Genomic DNA, 16,261 nt, shown 5'->3' on the forward strand with positions numbered 1-16,261 from the left:
CGATGGAAACCCAAAAATTAAACTTGCACTATGGTTTATGGCTGATGAGTTTCGGTCACGGAAGAAAGTAGACAAGCGACGAAGCGGTGAATTCGTGGGGAAGCAAACGCCTCGAGGCCCTCAAGACTTGACGTGACTTGAATCGAAGACGACTCGTCTCCAAAACGCCGTCCCTCCATTCAATATATCCATGTTGGAGACTGCTGCCTGCCAGAACCTGCCAAGAGGAAACAACCGAAATCTAGAAACACAGCTTGGGCCTGTTTTTCGCTTTTCCTGCCGGTGCCAGCATGGACATTCAACAGTAAACACATATGATTAATCTGCTATATTAGTCGTGCTCTAGATGTTTCTGACTGCAGGACGGCTTCGGGGCCGCTATCATCTCTTTCGTCGAAGTCTGCACTCCTTTATTGTCCGCAAATTCTGAGGTGGCGCGAACACAGCGGACGCGAGAAGCGCTACAGGCATATTTTGTACATGTACCATGTACTGTTCACTTGACCCCACGGTGTGTTGGGACTCCCAACTTGGGAGTTCAACGACGGCAAAATATCTGGGCAAGTGGTGACGGAGAGAGCTTGGATTTCAAGTCCTCTCTTCTACATGTACGGGGAAGCGACCAGTTTGCACTACAGCCTCCGCTAGCTATATAGTGCTTGGCGGGCTGAGTTTTGAGTCGATACTTTCGACCGCCGATAAGGGTACTGTACGCATTACGATCATGGTTTACGAGTACAGGGGTCCCAATTCGGCAAGGCAAGAGGCACACACTTTGCCAACGGCTTGCCAATCCTCAGTCCCGTGCTATCCCCGAACTGCAATCGCAGAGGACGAGGGTATGTCCAATGGACATTGTCCATGCTTGCAAGGCGCGAAGTGCTGCTCAGTTCCGCTTTTGACGTGGCTTGAAGCCGAGCGAGCGGAGCCCTTCGTCATGGCGCTGACGGAGAACGAGTGGCTGTCTTTTGGCCAATTGTGTTGGTGCGCTCGCGGTGTACCGCTGTCGCTGATGTTTTGTCCCGCCTCATTCCTTCCAGAACGCATATTGCCAGCAAGCAAATTCTGTCAGCATACAAATGCTAAGTATGCTGACCTGCGAGATTCGATGCGTGTCACGCTCGCATGCATACGAATCGTCCGCCCATCTCCACAGGAGACCGACTAGCTAATCCCCAATGCACCACCTGCACCCTCGTGCAGCTCCCCTGCACGCGCCCAACGTTTGGCCCGGAGGCCATGAAGACCACGCATTTCTGAAATCTCCGGTAGCTTGGGACATCCATCGTCTTCACAGTTGCAGTGATCGTCGCCATGAGCCAGCGTCTGTCAAACCCGCCCACGCCGGTCGCCGATGCCAGCAGCAGTGACCTGGCGTCGCCCGACAAGCGCGGCTCCGTGTGGCAATGGGCCGTGGGCTGCGCCTTCCTCGTGTGCGTGGCCATCATCTGGAACTTCTCCAGTGTGCTCATCCAGTACATCTTCAACGACCTGTCCTTCGAGGCGCCGTTCTTCCTCACATCCTTCGGCATGGCGCTCTTTTCCGTGAACCTCCCTATATACTACGTCACCAAGGTGTGGCTGCCGCAGTTGGGTGGCAAGGGATCCGACCTCCCACAAGTCAAGATCGAGACCTCTCCCGCTCCGGCGCAGACTCCGCACGACAAGGCCACGCTGAGACGCACGATGATCGCGGCGGCCGTCGTCGCCCCGCTCTGGTTCGTTGCTAACTTCACCTACAACGAGAGCCTCAACCTCACCAGCGTCACGAGCAGCACCATTCTGAGCGCTACGTCCTCGGTATTCACGCTCATCCTGGCCGTGTGGATCCTCAAGGAGCGCTTCACGTGGCTCAAGGCGCTGGGCGTGGCGCTCTGCATGGCCGGTAACTGCGTGACTCTCGCAAACGACTCTTCTGGCGGCATCTCGGAAGGCTTCTGGGGCGACGTCTGCGCGCTCATCGGCGCCATCATGTACGGCGTGTACACCACTGCCATCCGCAAATATCTTCCCGACGACGCTGGCATGAGCGTGTCGCTCTTTTTCGGCTTCGTGGGCGTGTTCAGTCTCGTGGTGCTCGCGATATTCTGCATCATCTTCAACTACACGGGCGTCGAGTCGCTGCGCAACCTCACATGGGAGATCGTGGGCCTGCTCTTCGTACAGGGTCTGCTGAACAACGTGCTGGCCGATTACCTGTGGGCTGTGTCCATCATGTACACGTCCACCACCACGGCCACCATCGGCTTGTCGCTAACGGTGCCCATGGCCATCCTCTCCGACTGGATCGTGAACGATATCTCGCCCAACTACGTCACGCTCATTTCGTCGGTGTTGGTGCTGGGGGGCTTTGTCGTCCTCGCTGTCACCACGCGCAAGGAACAGCTGAGTGCCGGGGCCGAGCAGGAATCCTCCAACTTTGCCGAGGTGCTCTCGCCTAAATCCCCCGCAACTGACTACCGAATGCAGGAGTAAGGAGCTTACTTTCCAACACCAAAGCAACTATGTAGCCACCTTCTATCAATATGAAATGACCGTATCGTGATGAACAACATGTTGCCAACTTGGCAATGCCAAGACCTCGAGATTCACTGCGCCAACAGCAAGACTCATGCGGCAGTTCTGGTTGTTAAGAGAAGCCAATGCTAATGGCGCCGGTAGGCTGGGACCGAAGCGCTTCCTCTTCGCATACATTCCATCACTCGCCCGCAGGAAAATAGACATCGGGATGAGCTTTTCAAATGAAGCAAGGTATTTTTCCCTGGGTACCCTCCGATGCAGCCTCACCTGACACCACTTTCACTTCTGCTCAAGCTTCACTCAAATGTGTCTTCAGTTGGACCGGAGTCGGTACTACAACATAAGAACGACAAAATCGGCTTGGTAATTTATTCTCGTTTTACTTACGACAAAATTGGCAGCCAAAATTGAAAGTTCGCGAGATCTTTCTTACTCAATTTATATGTACGCCCCCCCTCGCCTCTCATTTTGTTTTGGGAGCTAGAAAGCAACACGGATGACGAGGAAGGCGGCGACAAGCGCCAAGCGTACGCCATCGAAGACCAAGACGGTAGCCAAGGGAGCGGTTATGGCGGCGAGGGTGGTGAAGAGTATACGGGACTCCTCCGAAGAGGCCAACAGTAAGTGGATAGTGTGTATAATGAGCTCAAATGTGTCCGAATGTACTGATATGTATATTGTCGCGTAGGAGCACGCAGAAAATCTCACCACCGAACGGTATGAGTCCCACCACCAACACACGCTTCCCTTGCGAAAGGTCAGCGAACGTTGGATCAACACCTGAAGACCAAGAACGATCCCTTACACCGGGTTGCAAGCACCTCTGTATACCAAGGTTGAGTTCGGTCAACCTTAAAACCTGCACTACTAGCCACGAGCGAGGGCTAGAATGTAATATTGCGCTTTCGCGCGAACCCCCGCAGTCCCTCAGAAGGAAGGGTACCGGCAGTCACGCCTAATACGGGTTTGCCGAGGGTAACCTCGGCGGGTAGTGAAATGCACTTGGGAACACTCGGGTTCCACCAATATATAGGGACCGACACTCCTTGTCGCCCCTAACTCTCGGCACTCCTATCTCTTGGACTGACCAGCAACAAACTCTCGGTTCAATGTACCTCAAGCTTGCTGACAGGCATCCCACGCAGTCAAGCGTATCCAGACCCTAAGACAAGCTAGCTAGACTTACCGAAGACGGACTTGACCCTTGGTGGCTTGTGGGGAAGACTGCTGATTTATTTCTCTTATCCTACAGCTCTGGGAGCCTCTGTAGGTCATCATTTGGCTAGTCCTATATCTCTATACAAATATCAAGTGTAAACAGATCTCTGTGGGAAACCGTATAGCCGGCTCTACACAGCCGAGGGTACGACACCGAAGTGGGTACAAACGAGGTTTTTAACCTCGGCCGGGGTTTTATTAGACCCAGCCGAGACCTCGGTCACTATTGTTCCTAGGTCACTATAGCGCGGGAAATGAGACCCGCCAATCAAGACGCTCTGTCGCCGTTCACTGAAAGGTGCAACGTCCGCCGGACCGTGACAGTTCGCCACCAAAACCCTAGCCACACATGTGTATCTATGTGGGCAAATTATGTCCGTGGCAAAGTCTTCACTGCTGGAAATACCACGACAAATCGAATTGAATCCAACTGGAACCAGCTAAAACTTCTTCTCGGAAAGCGGCCACGGCTCGATGCAACGATAGGGGGTCTTCTAGCTCGCCAAACCACGATTATCAGACAACTACTCACTGCAACGCGGAGACACATGACAACTTTTCGACAACCGATTTTGGTTCCCCATTTTCTTGCTTTCGTGGCGAATAATTTAAGTGATGACGTACTAGCAAGAGTTCGATGTCAATGAGACTACTACATGGTCTCTTTGAGTGTCACTAGATGCCGTAAATGTGCCGCCAAGTGGGAAGTGACTACTCGGGGATATACAAACTATTGCATAGACTTCGCGTGGACGTGAACGCGCCTCTTCAGCTGCAGTTATAATCTCCCATGTCATCACCTGATGTACATCGCAGAGCGCGTTCACAATTTTGAATATCTGCCTGCGTCGAGTATTCCTTCACACTGGGGTATCGTGGCGATGTCAAAACTGGATGATGAATTTAGAGGTGGGGTTGCTTCGCTTCGGACCGTGCAAAGTGTGGTGAAGAGCAATGCTGAGGCATTCCCACATGATGGACTGACACAAGATGCATCTGCAAGCTGTCACGCTGCCGCAACACAAGAATTTGATGCAACACAAGATCAAAACACGGATAACGAAGCAGCACTAGGAGCAACACTAGGAGCAACACAAGGTGCAACATTAGCTGCCACAAATCCTTCTATTCCGCTGCTGAAAATGGAAACGCATAGACACCCGAACCGGCTTGTAATTTACGTTAAGATGCGACGTCGGGAAAGAGCCAATGTAGTTGTGCTGTCTTCAGAAGAGAAGTATTGCTATGCAAAAGCAATGTTCGAGCCAATAATGGAGTACCTTTCTGGATTGTCCAGTCCGGCGTTCTATGCTGCATTGGAATCCTGGAAGAGTATAGTTCGGAAAGGCATGCAAGAAGTTGGAACATACTCATCGGACGCAACAACTGTCCCCGACGAAAGCGTGGGGTCTGAGACATCATGCGATACTAATGACGGAAACGAGAGCGATTCATCCTCGGACATTAGAGAGTTTTTGCAAGTTTGTCCATTCCCATTCCCAGACATTCTCAGAGGTGTGGCTACAGGAGATCAAAACTTCGTTTCGCGTTTCCCAGTCCCAGAGTGGATCAGCTTATCAAACAGCATATTATGCTTTATTGAAGGCTGAAGATGAGTGCGTTGCTTCCATTCACTCCTGAACAAGCGAAGATGACGGCGGACGAGGTTGTCCTGCTGTGCGCCCTGCTCGATGATGCTGGATGCAGCGAAGCCATGGTTCTTGCAGTTGTAGCGCTCTACTGCTCGCCCGTCGAGCGCCCAGTCGTTCCCAATATCCGCTTCTGTCTCACTGCTACGACGGATGTGGACGTCGAGTTCGACTTTCGCTTCGACCTGGCGGGCATATTGCAGCTGGCCTCGCTGTTCGAGCTGCCCGAGTGGGTGATAACGAAGCACCGCGACCGTGTGCACAAGACGGAAGCTCTCTGCATTCTACTGTACCACCTCAGCTATCCCAAGCGACTAGCGGACATGCGCAAGACTTTCGGACGATCAGAGGGCGCGCTCAGCCGTATATTTCTGCACATGGGTAAGGTTACATTGCTGTATGCTTTGGGAAGATGGCACATTATTCTAACGCTCTACTAGTTGATTTGCTGTTTGATAGATATTAAGAAACAATTTACTTTTACAAGCGTGTACTTCAAAGTCGAATTGCTGTCTACGCTGATGCTATCAACCGCAAAGGCTCGCCCATGACCAACGTCTTTGGCTTTATTGATGGAACAAAGAACGCAATCTGTCGGCCATCCTCACGCCCTGGAAGCGCCGAAAATCTGCAGCGTCAAGTGTATTCGGGTCACAAGCGTGTTCATTGTCTGAACTACCAGTGCGTAACAACACCAGACGGTCTGGCGCTTCATTTTTGGGGTCCTATCGAAGGACGGCGCCATGATGTCACCCTACTGCGCGAAAGCAAGCTGCTGGACTACTTCGAGCAGCATGAAGATAAATTTGGAGGGTACGCTGTCTACGGTGATCCTGCTAACGGTATATCCCGGTACATTGTATCAGGTTTTCGTGGTGCAAATGCATCATTCAGGGAAAAGGAATTCAACAGTGCAATGAGCTCTGTTCGTGAGAGCGTGGAGTGGTCGTTCGGTAGACTGAAGACACTTTGGGCGTACATCGACTTCAAGAGGTCCAACAAGATCAGACTAAGCCCTGTGGGGAAGTACGTCATGATTTCAATGCACATGACTAACTGCCACTGCTGTTACTACGAGGGAAATCAAATTAGCTCGTTCTTCTCATTAGCACCGCCCACGTTGCAAGTTTATTTAGCGTTGACTTAGCTAATCATGCAATAAACGCTGCCGCTATCTCCCTACTTGTTGCGCATCGCGTCCATCATGCGCTGCGTGAATAAGTCCAGCAACTTCACCATGCGTTCGTTCTCCTCAGCGCGGAGACGTACTTGCTCTGCTCGATCTTCAGCTCGCTCACGAGCGCGATCCAGGCGTTCGTCCGCTCGTTCTTCTTTCCGAGCTGCTATGTCGCACTCCTTCATCTCCATCATGGCCGAAGTTAGGTGGGCGAGACGAGCATACGTTTTTGGAGGGGAGCCATCCTCAACTGCAGCCGAGGTCTGCTCCAGTCGTTCCATGGCTACTGGGCGAGCCACGAGCGACGCTTCCTCGTCTCTCTCACGCTTCATCTGCTCTTCCTTCTTCTTGCATTCCTTCACCAGCGTTGCATCATCTAGAAGCACTACTAGCTCATTTAGCAATTGGTCTCTCTCTGTTATCTCCTCAGACACGCCAGAGAGTAGCGCCGCCTTCTTCATGGTCTCGCGGTGAGTTTGAACGAGCTGGTTCATGCGCGACTGGGCATTCTTGCCACTGAACTTGCTATGTGTAAATCCTGGCGAGGCTACCAGTGTTGCTGCAAGACTATCCCAGCGCTGCATGACCTTGCCTCGTGGCTTGTCAAAGGGGCGGTCAAGCAGCACTTGGCGCAGCAAAGCGACATCGTCTTCTTCACTGTAGTTCTTACGGCGCGGTGGGGCTATCGAGTGGGGTGGCTCAGTGACAGGCTCCAAAGCAGCACACATTGCTGGTGTGAGGTCGAATCGTAGGCAGCAACTCTGGGAATGGGAAGGCCCCTACACATTTCCGATTTCTGTGGGTGGTCGAGCAGGTTTCCCACAGAAGCGTCCTTTTTGTGTTTGGCTTGTTGTGGGAATGGCTATGGGAGCCGCAGCGAAAACTCTCTATTGACCCCACCGAAACGTTTAAGACAATGAGAGTGATTCGCAACATAGATCAGAGTGAACATGGTGTATCCTTTTCATCTTTGCACCAAAAAGCTACTGCTGTGGGTGGAGCTATGCTAGTAGAAGATACGACGACTCCATATGCAGATCCTCCCAACAACACTTCTAATTTACCAAGCGCTAGTACAGATGCGGATGATAGCAAAAGGCATTCTACAGAAAACACTCTGACACAAGTATGGGACCAAGAACGCAATCCATACCCAACCAAGGCCGTCTTGCCTAAAGGAATGAATCTTCTTACGAAGGCTGCTGTTAAACCGAATCGCTCAAGCGGTGCAAGTAAGTGCAAGTAAGTCGTCCAGTATACGTGGTGAGATTGAAGTGCTTCAACTTCCACGAACAAAGTCTCGGTACAATCAGCGAAAGAAGACGAAGTAAGCCCGGATGCAGACTAAAGTGAAGCCGCAAAAGCTGGCGGTCATTTCACTTCCAAAGAAAAGTGTGCCATCACCCTCTCGATTGATTCTGTGGGCTTCTGAAGCTGGTGATAGATTCCACGTCAGTGAGATCCTAGAGCACTACCCCGTTATTATGGACGATGACTTTGTAGGCGCACGTGCTGCTCGCAGTCGGCGCGAATATGTCCGCGAAAGTGACTACGACTACAATTTTGTGATTCCGAACCATCTTGTTACAAAGTTGGATGCAGTTGTGGAGGAAGAGAAACGGAAGCGACGAAAGCCCCAGCACCTCGTTGATGCCAATTCCTACGACTGACGATCCAATTGAAAAACATGGAGTTTGGATGAATGCTCCTAAACAACCCGATGGATCATCATGTGGTGTATTGTGTATTGCTAAAGCGTATGACATGCTAAAGAATTGCTCGCGTTCAACAGGGCTACAATCACCCATGAAGATGTCGCCGCCATGCGACTACGTATCCTCTGGATGATTCTTATGAACCCTGATGTGACCACTACCTCTAATAAAGTAGCTCGGGCAGTAGAATCCACCGGCATAGATCTACTTGCAACGATTAACTCATAGAAAAATAAAAGTCTGGCTTGCATTAACTACTCCGTTCCACATCTCTGAAGTCGTAGTTAAAAACTTGTCTACCAGGGTCTTGCAACATTGTTCAAGGGCCACAGAGTACGACATTACGTAGTCAGTATTGCTGGTGGGGGCCCCGACTTCAGCGGCAAGGCGGAGGGTCTCTTCTTTCTCGTGGGATAACATGGCGGCCAACTCGTCCTGCACGTCCAGGAGTTTTAGCGCATGCTTAGCTACCCTTTCCAACTTCGCCTCCATGCACTCAATCTGCTGCAGCCGGGATCGCAAAAGCGTCTTGCAGATGCGCTCGTTGCGGCTCCGAGAGTGCACGCTGTCGTCAGGTGGTAGTTCCGAGGATGCAAGGCTCCTCGCGCACGCGTCTCTGGTACTGGACTCAGCGATTCTGTCGTCTTGGTTCATTCTCACTGCTGTCTATCTACTGTGAGTTTTGGGAAACTCTCTCAGTAACTTGATAAATAACCGTTATTTATATAGAATATAATACTGTGTCGCCTCGGCTCCCGTCCTTGTGTTGCTTGGCGGTGTTGCTTGTTGGGTTGCAGCAAGCGCTGTCGTGCTGTCGTTATTATGTTGTAGTAACGCCGTCCCAATTGGACAGTATAAAAAACCAGTTCGCGTAACATTGATGAGGGACACGCTCGCGATCTCGGAACTTGATCAGAAGCTGGAAATTTGGCAAGTGACTTGAGTTTCGTGGCTCGAGCGAACGGGTAGACATTGGGTAGTGTAAAACAGCTTCAATCCCCCCAGGTCTGAAGTGTACGAGACAGGAGCAAATGTGGCGTTGGGTTTTTGGAGCCGAACAGTCAAGGTCCGGCGGACGTTGCACCTTTCAGTGAACGGCGACAGAGTGTCTTGATTGGCTGGTCTCATTTCCCGCGCTACAGTGACCTAGGAACAATAGTGACCGAGGTCTCGGCTGGGTCTAATAAAACCCCGGCCGAGGTTAAAAACCTCGTTTGTACCCACTTCGGTGTCGTACCCTCGGCTGTGTAGAGCCGGCTATACGATTTCCCACAGAGATCTGTTTACACTTGATATTTGTATAGAGATATAGGACTAGCCAAATGATGACCTACAGAGGCTCCCAGAGCTGTAGGATAAGAGAAATAAATCAGCAGTCTTCCCCACAAGCCACCAAGGGTCAAGTCCGTCTTCGGTAAGTCTAGCTAGCTTGTCTTAGGGTCTGGATACGCTCGGCTGCGTGGGATGCCTGTCAGCGAGCTTGAGGTACATTGAACCGAGAGTTTGTTGCTGGTCAGTCCAAGAGATAGGAGTGCCGAGAGTTAGGGGCGACAAGGAGTGTCGGTCCCTATATATTGGTGGAACCCGAGTGTTCCCAAGTGTATTTCACTACCCGCCGAGGTTACCCTCGGCAAACCCGTATTAGGCGTGACTGCCGGTACCCTTACTTCTGAGGGACTGCGGGGGTTCGCGCGAAAGCGCAATATTGCATTCTAGCCCTCGCTCGTGGCTAGTAGTGCAGGTTTTAAGGTTGACCGAACTCAACCTTGGTATACAGAGGCGCTTACAACCAACCCGGTGTAAGGGATCGTTCCTGGTCTTCAGGTGTTGATCCAACGTTCGCTGACCTTTCGCGAGGGAAGCGTGTGTTGTTGGTGGGACTCATACCGTTCGGTAGTGAGATTTTCTGCGTGTTCCTACACGACAACTGGTGCCGCGACCCGGGATTGGTGTGACCTTCTGTGTGGCTTGGTTGCATATAGGTTCTGACCTTAACGAGCATTCGAGAGAAGAAAGAAGAGAAGAAGAAAGAAGATGGCGAAAGAAGCGAAGTCAGCGGTACCAGCAACGCCGGTGAGGTCAAGTGGAACGCGTACCGAGGGTTCGGGGCGTTCCGGTCCGTCGTTTGCGACGCCGAGTACGTTGGCGTCGATCAACGAGCGTTCGGACAGTTTTGATGAGCCGATGGACTATTCTGACGCCAAAGAAGATGACGAAGAAGATGACCTGGAAGAGAAGGCAGCTATGCCCGAGCTTTCGGAAGCCGCTGCAGTATCTGCAGGACGCAGCGGAGGGGTGAGGTCGCTTGCGCGAAACCTCACCGAAGAGTTGAACGAAGTGGCTGGTCCCGAACCAGCCAACGGTTACGACGAAGATGAGTCCGACGATCACCGATCGTCGGCGATGGCCGAGGATGCGAATTCTCGGCCGAATGGTGGCCGGCCTCCTCTTAACGGAGACACCCCGGCCGCCAATCGAGTTCTGGGTCGATACCTAGAACTCATGAAGGTGAAGAGCAACTGGATGCGATCCTTCGCTCCAGAGGTTGTTCGCCAAGCCATCTGGATGGAGCTCGGTGGCGAGTTAACTGTGCCCGTGGAGTCGTGGAATACTCGGCAGGTGGCCGAGGACACGGTGCAACTCCTACGCGCAATGGGATGTGAACCCCAAGTGTTCCCATCGGAAGCAGACCTCCAAGCATGGGCACCCGAGGACGCCGCTACGGCGCTTCGCAAGTGGAAGCAGAAGCTTCGGTCGGCCTTCGGGGTGGCCGAGGCGGGAGTTAGCCGTCCACCGAACGTCCGCCACGCATCGGATCCGGTCGACCCGTCCATGATTCCGTTACCATTGACCCCTGGGAGACGCCCCAGAGAGTCGACCGAGGCCGGAATATTTTCGGCCAAAGGAGCAACCTCGACATATTTCCAAGACTCTCACATGGTGACGCCGAGGTCGGTCAGTCGTACAGAACGGCTGGCGAGAGAGGCCGAGGGGTATCGAACCGCTCCGACTGCTGGACGAAGCGCAAGTCGGACGCCCAGCCGACGTTACGACCTCCGCGATGATTCATCTGACGAAGATTCGTTCGACGTCGGAGACACCGGGGGTGACTTGACGGGAGAATGGGCACGCCAAATTCGTGAGCTGAGCGCTGTGGAGAATGGCAGTGCGACACCGAGGCTAGAGATCGCTACGCATCTCCCACTCGGAAATATCAAGCCGTACTTGGGACTCCGCGATAAGAGCGAGAAGTCCATGCAGTGGCTCAGAGCGTTCATATACGAGATGAAAGGGACGCACACGCCGCCCAACGAATGGTGCATGGCGTTTGAATTGAGCCTCCAAGATGGTGCTCTGCATTGGTACCGACAGCTGCCCCGCAAAACGAGACGCACGTGGAAATTGTTGAGCGATGCGTTCATTAAGTACTACTGTTCGAGGTTCAACCAGTCTGCGAAGGCTCGGTACTATTCGGCCAAGCGAGAGGAGAAGGAGCATGTCTGCGACTACCTCAACCGACTTAACGGCTATGCTCGCAACGCCGGAGTGCAGTTCGAGCATGGCGGTCGTGATGCAAAGGACCACGTCGAGCACTTCTTGGATTCGTGTGAAGACCGAGGTCTAGAAGAGCGTCTGTGCCATGTCCGAGTTAAGAACATTCACGACCTCGAGGATATGATCAATGATATCCTTCGTCGCAGGGAGCGAAAATCTGGACGCGAGTCCTCGGTCCGCCGCCCTCGAGGGCAAGAGGTAGCACGCCGACGCGATGGTGGACGCTCCGAGGATCCGCGGGACGGCTATCGCCGAGACCGACGTCACCGAGAGGACGACCGTCGTCGAGAAGACCGTTACCGAGACGATAACCGTCGCCGGGATGACCAACAATATCGACCAAGGGTCACTCTCACTGACGCACTGACCAACATAGTGACAGCACTGAATGCGGGACGCTCGGTGGACGCGCGTGGAGGATACCCGGAAGCGTACAACGACGGATATGAGGACACCGAGGAGAATGGGCCGGAGTCTCACTCTGGCGATGACGACCGATACTCCGAAGGGTACTCGGACGACGGATACGCGTCGACCGAGGACCGAGGCCACGTGGCTGCCGCAAACGACTCTGAACGTCGCAATGCGGCTGAAGGAACGTTCGCTCGCGCCGACAACCGTCGGCCGAGGGCAAGTAACGGCCAACGCCCGTATGACCGAGACGACCAGCGCCGAAACTCCACCGGACGCGATGGTCGACGCCAATATGGTCCATGCGCCGCCTGCGGCGGACTCACCCATTCGGCTCACTACTGCTTTAAGCGATGCAAGATGTGCAAACAGGTTCATGATGCCGGGAAGTGTGAAGCCTTCCAAGAACTCACGAATCTCCTCCGAGCTAAGGTCGAGAAGAAGGACCTCTCGCCGGAGTTGCAAGAACTCGTCTATGGGAGTCATTTAAACTAGGCAGCCCGCCAACTGAAACTGGGTTGGTCCCAATCGGGCTGCCACAGTTAGCCAAACCTGCGCTGGATGCGGACTATATGTTCGCATTCGCAGGTGTGAGCAAACGGCCTGATGACTTGAATATGGAATATGTGAAAACGACGGAACATGTAAAGGAGAGAGGCGTAAGCCTCGGTGAGAGTGAAGTGAATGGACGACGTGTGGACGGAGACGGAGTGGAGCTAACCGATGCTTCGATCCTTAGCATGGCCAAAATCGACCATCCATCCCGAGACCTCGGCCAGACGATTAAACTGTTATCTGGCGAGAGAATGGGGTGGTGGTCATCCCAGCGCTATGACAAGAGGAAGCGATTGCGAGCCCTCGTCAATGGGGCTGTAAACGACTCGCGAACGAGGATTCTGCTGGACACTGGAGCGAATGTCAGTGTAATTTCCGCGTCATACGCGAAACGGTTGCGCTTGCGCGCAGTTCCAGACCACGGTAGGAGTCTGGAAGTGCGAGGAATTAACCCAGGGGTGATGGAGACCCGCAGACGAGCACTCGTTAAAGTCACGCTAGGCTGGGAGCGCGTGTACGAATTTGAAGTATGGGTTATGGATCACAGTGCAGGAGTGGACGTGGTCCTGGGAACAGACTTCATGATTCCAGCCGGAGTCCGGTTGGATCTGTTCCACGGTACTGCGAGACTACCGGACGAGGTAATGGTGCCCCTGGTGAAGTCGCAGAACCCAGCAGAGGCCGAGCCGTACAGCATGCAAGTGACTGGACGCCCGACCGAAGATTTGTCGGTCCCAGGGCGTGAGTGGCGAGAATTTAGGTTACCACGACGACGGCCGCCTCTGACTACTCACGACGTGTGGGCACGCCGGATTGGAAACCTGGTGCCCACTGTAACGAGGTCTCGACGAGGGCAGCCGACGATGGTGCGACTAACGAACGTGTCACCGAAGATTGCTCACTGCGCGAGACACGAATCGGTACTGCTGTGGGTGAAAAAGGGTGACCTGCCGCAAGGGGATGGATACACTCGTTTGAACTCCGCTAAGTATGAGGAGTGGCAAGTCCTGGCGTACGCGGAGTGTCGAGACGAGACTTTGTTCGCGCGGGAACGCAACCTCTACGAACGATGGTTGGCAGATCAGCCACCAGCTGTAGAACGACGAGACTATCCGACACCTAGCGGCATCCTACCTCGACCATCCGACGACTTGGAAGGCCTAGACGAGAGCCAGATAACGTTCGCGAATAGGGGCACTGAGGAACCGACAGAACGAGACCGAACGCCGTTGACGACTTCGGTGCAACCCTCTGACGAACCCGTTGGAGATAGATGGGTCGACGAAGATGACGACTCGGTGGCGACCGACACCTCTGATGGCGCGGATACCACGTATACGAGTGAAGAGAACTCCATCCCAGTCCTCGGTGATGACCCGGAGACCCGATTGGACTCTGCCTTCGTAGCAATGATGCATGGGATTGCCGCGGGGGACGGTTCAGGTAGTGGGAACACCGATACCAATACGTCCGAACATTTAGCGAATGAGATCGAGTTGACGGACTATGCACACGAGTTGGCGTTCTTACCGGACCTGACCGAAGCCTCGGAAACGGTACTGGATTATTCAGGACCGAATGTTCTGAACCCGAGAGCGACAGCCCGTCAACAAGAAAGTCTCGTTGCGGTGCTGAAACGACACGAGAAGATCATGATTGCGAGTGGGAATGCTCTGCCTCCACCGGCCTACGGTGTGGTGTGCGATATTGACGTAAAGGGGCATCCACCCATCAAACAGAGAGCTCGGAGAACACCGCTCCGACACCTTCGGAAGCTGTGCGAGCTTCTGAAAGGCTTGCTGAAAGCTCGTCTAGTGGCATTTTCGGACAGCCCATGGGCGTCGCCCATCGTGATCGTGCTCAAGAAGAATGGAGTTGATATTCGGTTGTGCATCGACTACAAGCTGGTGAATGCAGTGACGGCGATTATGGAGTACGCCATGCCGTTAGTCGACGACTTGTTGACCGACCTGGAAGCCTACCTATGGTTCTGCTCACTTGATGCGGCCAGTGGATTCTGGGCTATTATGATGACGATGCGGGCCCGCAAAGTCTCGGCATTCGTCTGTGCACTCGGACATTTCGAATGGCTTCGAATGCCGTTTGGATTGAAGAATGCACCGATGATTTACCAACGAATGATTGACAATGCTCTGTGGGGTTTCGTCCAACCCAAAGGCGGCTGGCTCCACTTTTCGGAGCTTATGCGAACGGCCGAAGCCCACGCCGAGGTTGCGCGGACAGGGGTGACCGACCCTTCATCGCGACGACTCGAGGTGTCAACAACTCGGGTGACCAAATTCGAGGCCGACCGCGAATCCTCGGTCACGCTTGACGCAGTGAATGGGTTAGTGAACAGCCCTGTTGCCGACATGTTCTCCACCGGAGAACCGGATGAATCCTCGTTGGTGCCAGTGTTCGACCGACGGTCGTTTGTCGATGATATCTGTTTTGGGTCCGAGACTTTCGACGCGTGCCTGGAGACGTTAGACCGTCTGCTCCAACGGTTCACCGAATGTCGCATTAGTGTGAGCTTTACGAAGAGCATCTTCGTCCAGCCAAAGGTGGATTTCCTGTCACACGAAGTCTCTGCAGAAGGTATTCGAGCCGACACCAAGAAGATGAAAGCAGTGACCGAGCTGCCATTCCCTGCTTCGAAAAAAGGGATGCAGTCTTTCCTCGGTGCGCTGAATTATTACAGTCGATTCATCCAGGATTTCGCAGTGTATGGAGCAGCTTTGTATCAGTTGAAGGATGAAGACTTCACGCCTAGTGGCAGCCTCTCGGCGGCCAAGCGAAGCTTCGCGGCGCTCCAACAGAAGGTTGCAGAGGCGCCGATCCTCCGGCACTTTGACCGAGACAAGGAGGTGCATGTCACGTTATTCGCGAATGAGTGGGCATTGAGCTCCACTTTGATGCAATACCATGATGACAAGCTGCACCCGGTTCGATTTTGTGGCCGAGTCCTCAAGGACGCCGAGATGAACTACCACCCGGCCGAGAAGGAGGTCTTAGCGCTACTGCTGGTGTTGAAAGTGTGCTACTCCCAGTTGGTGGGTCGGACCATCCGCGTCTATACGCGTTTTTCGACGCTCGAATGGGTGCACAAATCCAAGACACTGTTCGGTCGAGCGACCCACTTTGCGGTTATGTTGTCCCCGTGGCACCTGGTGGTCAACCGAGTCAAGGAACGCGATTGTACGTTTGCTCAGCTTCTCCAAGCTGGCCTCACAAGCTTCGTGGAGTTGGAAGACTCGTTGGCCCCAGTTACACCGCCGACGAAAGGGTCACCTACTGCTCGTATGGACCCCCACTTGCTTTATGCCTGCCTACCGAGGTCCTATACCGGATTTGTGATGTCGTTCGATGGTTCGGCCAAGACCGAAAAGAACGGTGGATATGGCAGTTGCTCGTGGATTTTGTGGAAATTACCAGAATGGACTGTAGTGACGGCTGCGAGT

The 16,261-nt window shown here is 53.4% G+C and overlaps 5 protein-coding genes across 5 annotated transcripts; 4 read left to right on the plus strand and 1 right to left on the minus strand.

Moving 5' to 3' along the window:
* Window positions 1-1,314: 1,314 nt before the first annotated feature.
* On the plus strand, window positions 1,315-2,475 carry KRP23_13281 (putative vacuolar membrane protein; the record flags this gene model as incomplete). Its single annotated transcript, XM_067883972.1, has 1 exon — window positions 1,315-2,475. One exon carries the CDS (start codon window positions 1,315-1,317, stop codon window positions 2,473-2,475), a length of 1,161 nt encoding a protein of 386 aa, XP_067738600.1.
* Window positions 2,476-5,389: 2,914 nt separating this feature from the next.
* On the plus strand, window positions 5,390-5,938 carry KRP23_13282 (uncharacterized protein; the record flags this gene model as incomplete). Its single annotated transcript, XM_067883973.1, has 2 exons — window positions 5,390-5,768; window positions 5,847-5,938. 2 exons carry the CDS (start codon window positions 5,390-5,392, stop codon window positions 5,936-5,938), a joined length of 471 nt encoding a protein of 156 aa, XP_067738601.1.
* Window positions 5,939-6,566: 628 nt separating this feature from the next.
* On the minus strand, window positions 6,567-6,845 carry KRP23_13283 (uncharacterized protein; the record flags this gene model as incomplete). The annotated part of the gene is made up of 1 exon (XM_067883974.1): window positions 6,567-6,845. One exon carries the CDS (start codon window positions 6,843-6,845, stop codon window positions 6,567-6,569), a length of 279 nt encoding a protein of 92 aa, XP_067738602.1.
* Window positions 6,846-10,313: 3,468 nt separating this feature from the next.
* On the plus strand, window positions 10,314-12,740 carry KRP23_13284 (uncharacterized protein; the record flags this gene model as incomplete). The annotated part of the gene is made up of 1 exon (XM_067883975.1): window positions 10,314-12,740. One exon carries the CDS (start codon window positions 10,314-10,316, stop codon window positions 12,738-12,740), a length of 2,427 nt encoding a protein of 808 aa, XP_067738603.1.
* A 521-nt stretch (window positions 12,741-13,261) lies between these two features.
* Window positions 13,262-14,615, plus strand: KRP23_13285 (uncharacterized protein; the record flags this gene model as incomplete). The annotated part of the gene is made up of 2 exons (XM_067883976.1): window positions 13,262-14,512; window positions 14,607-14,615. 2 exons carry the CDS (start codon window positions 13,262-13,264, stop codon window positions 14,613-14,615), a joined length of 1,260 nt encoding a protein of 419 aa, XP_067738604.1.
* Between the last annotated feature and the right edge of the window lie 1,646 nt (window positions 14,616-16,261).

Source organism: Phytophthora ramorum, assembly GCF_020800215.1.
Source record: "Phytophthora ramorum isolate Pr-102 chromosome Unknown Phyram_PR-102_s0017, whole genome shotgun sequence".
In the NCBI taxonomy this organism is placed as follows: domain Eukaryota; phylum Oomycota; class Peronosporomycetes; order Peronosporales; family Peronosporaceae; genus Phytophthora; species Phytophthora ramorum.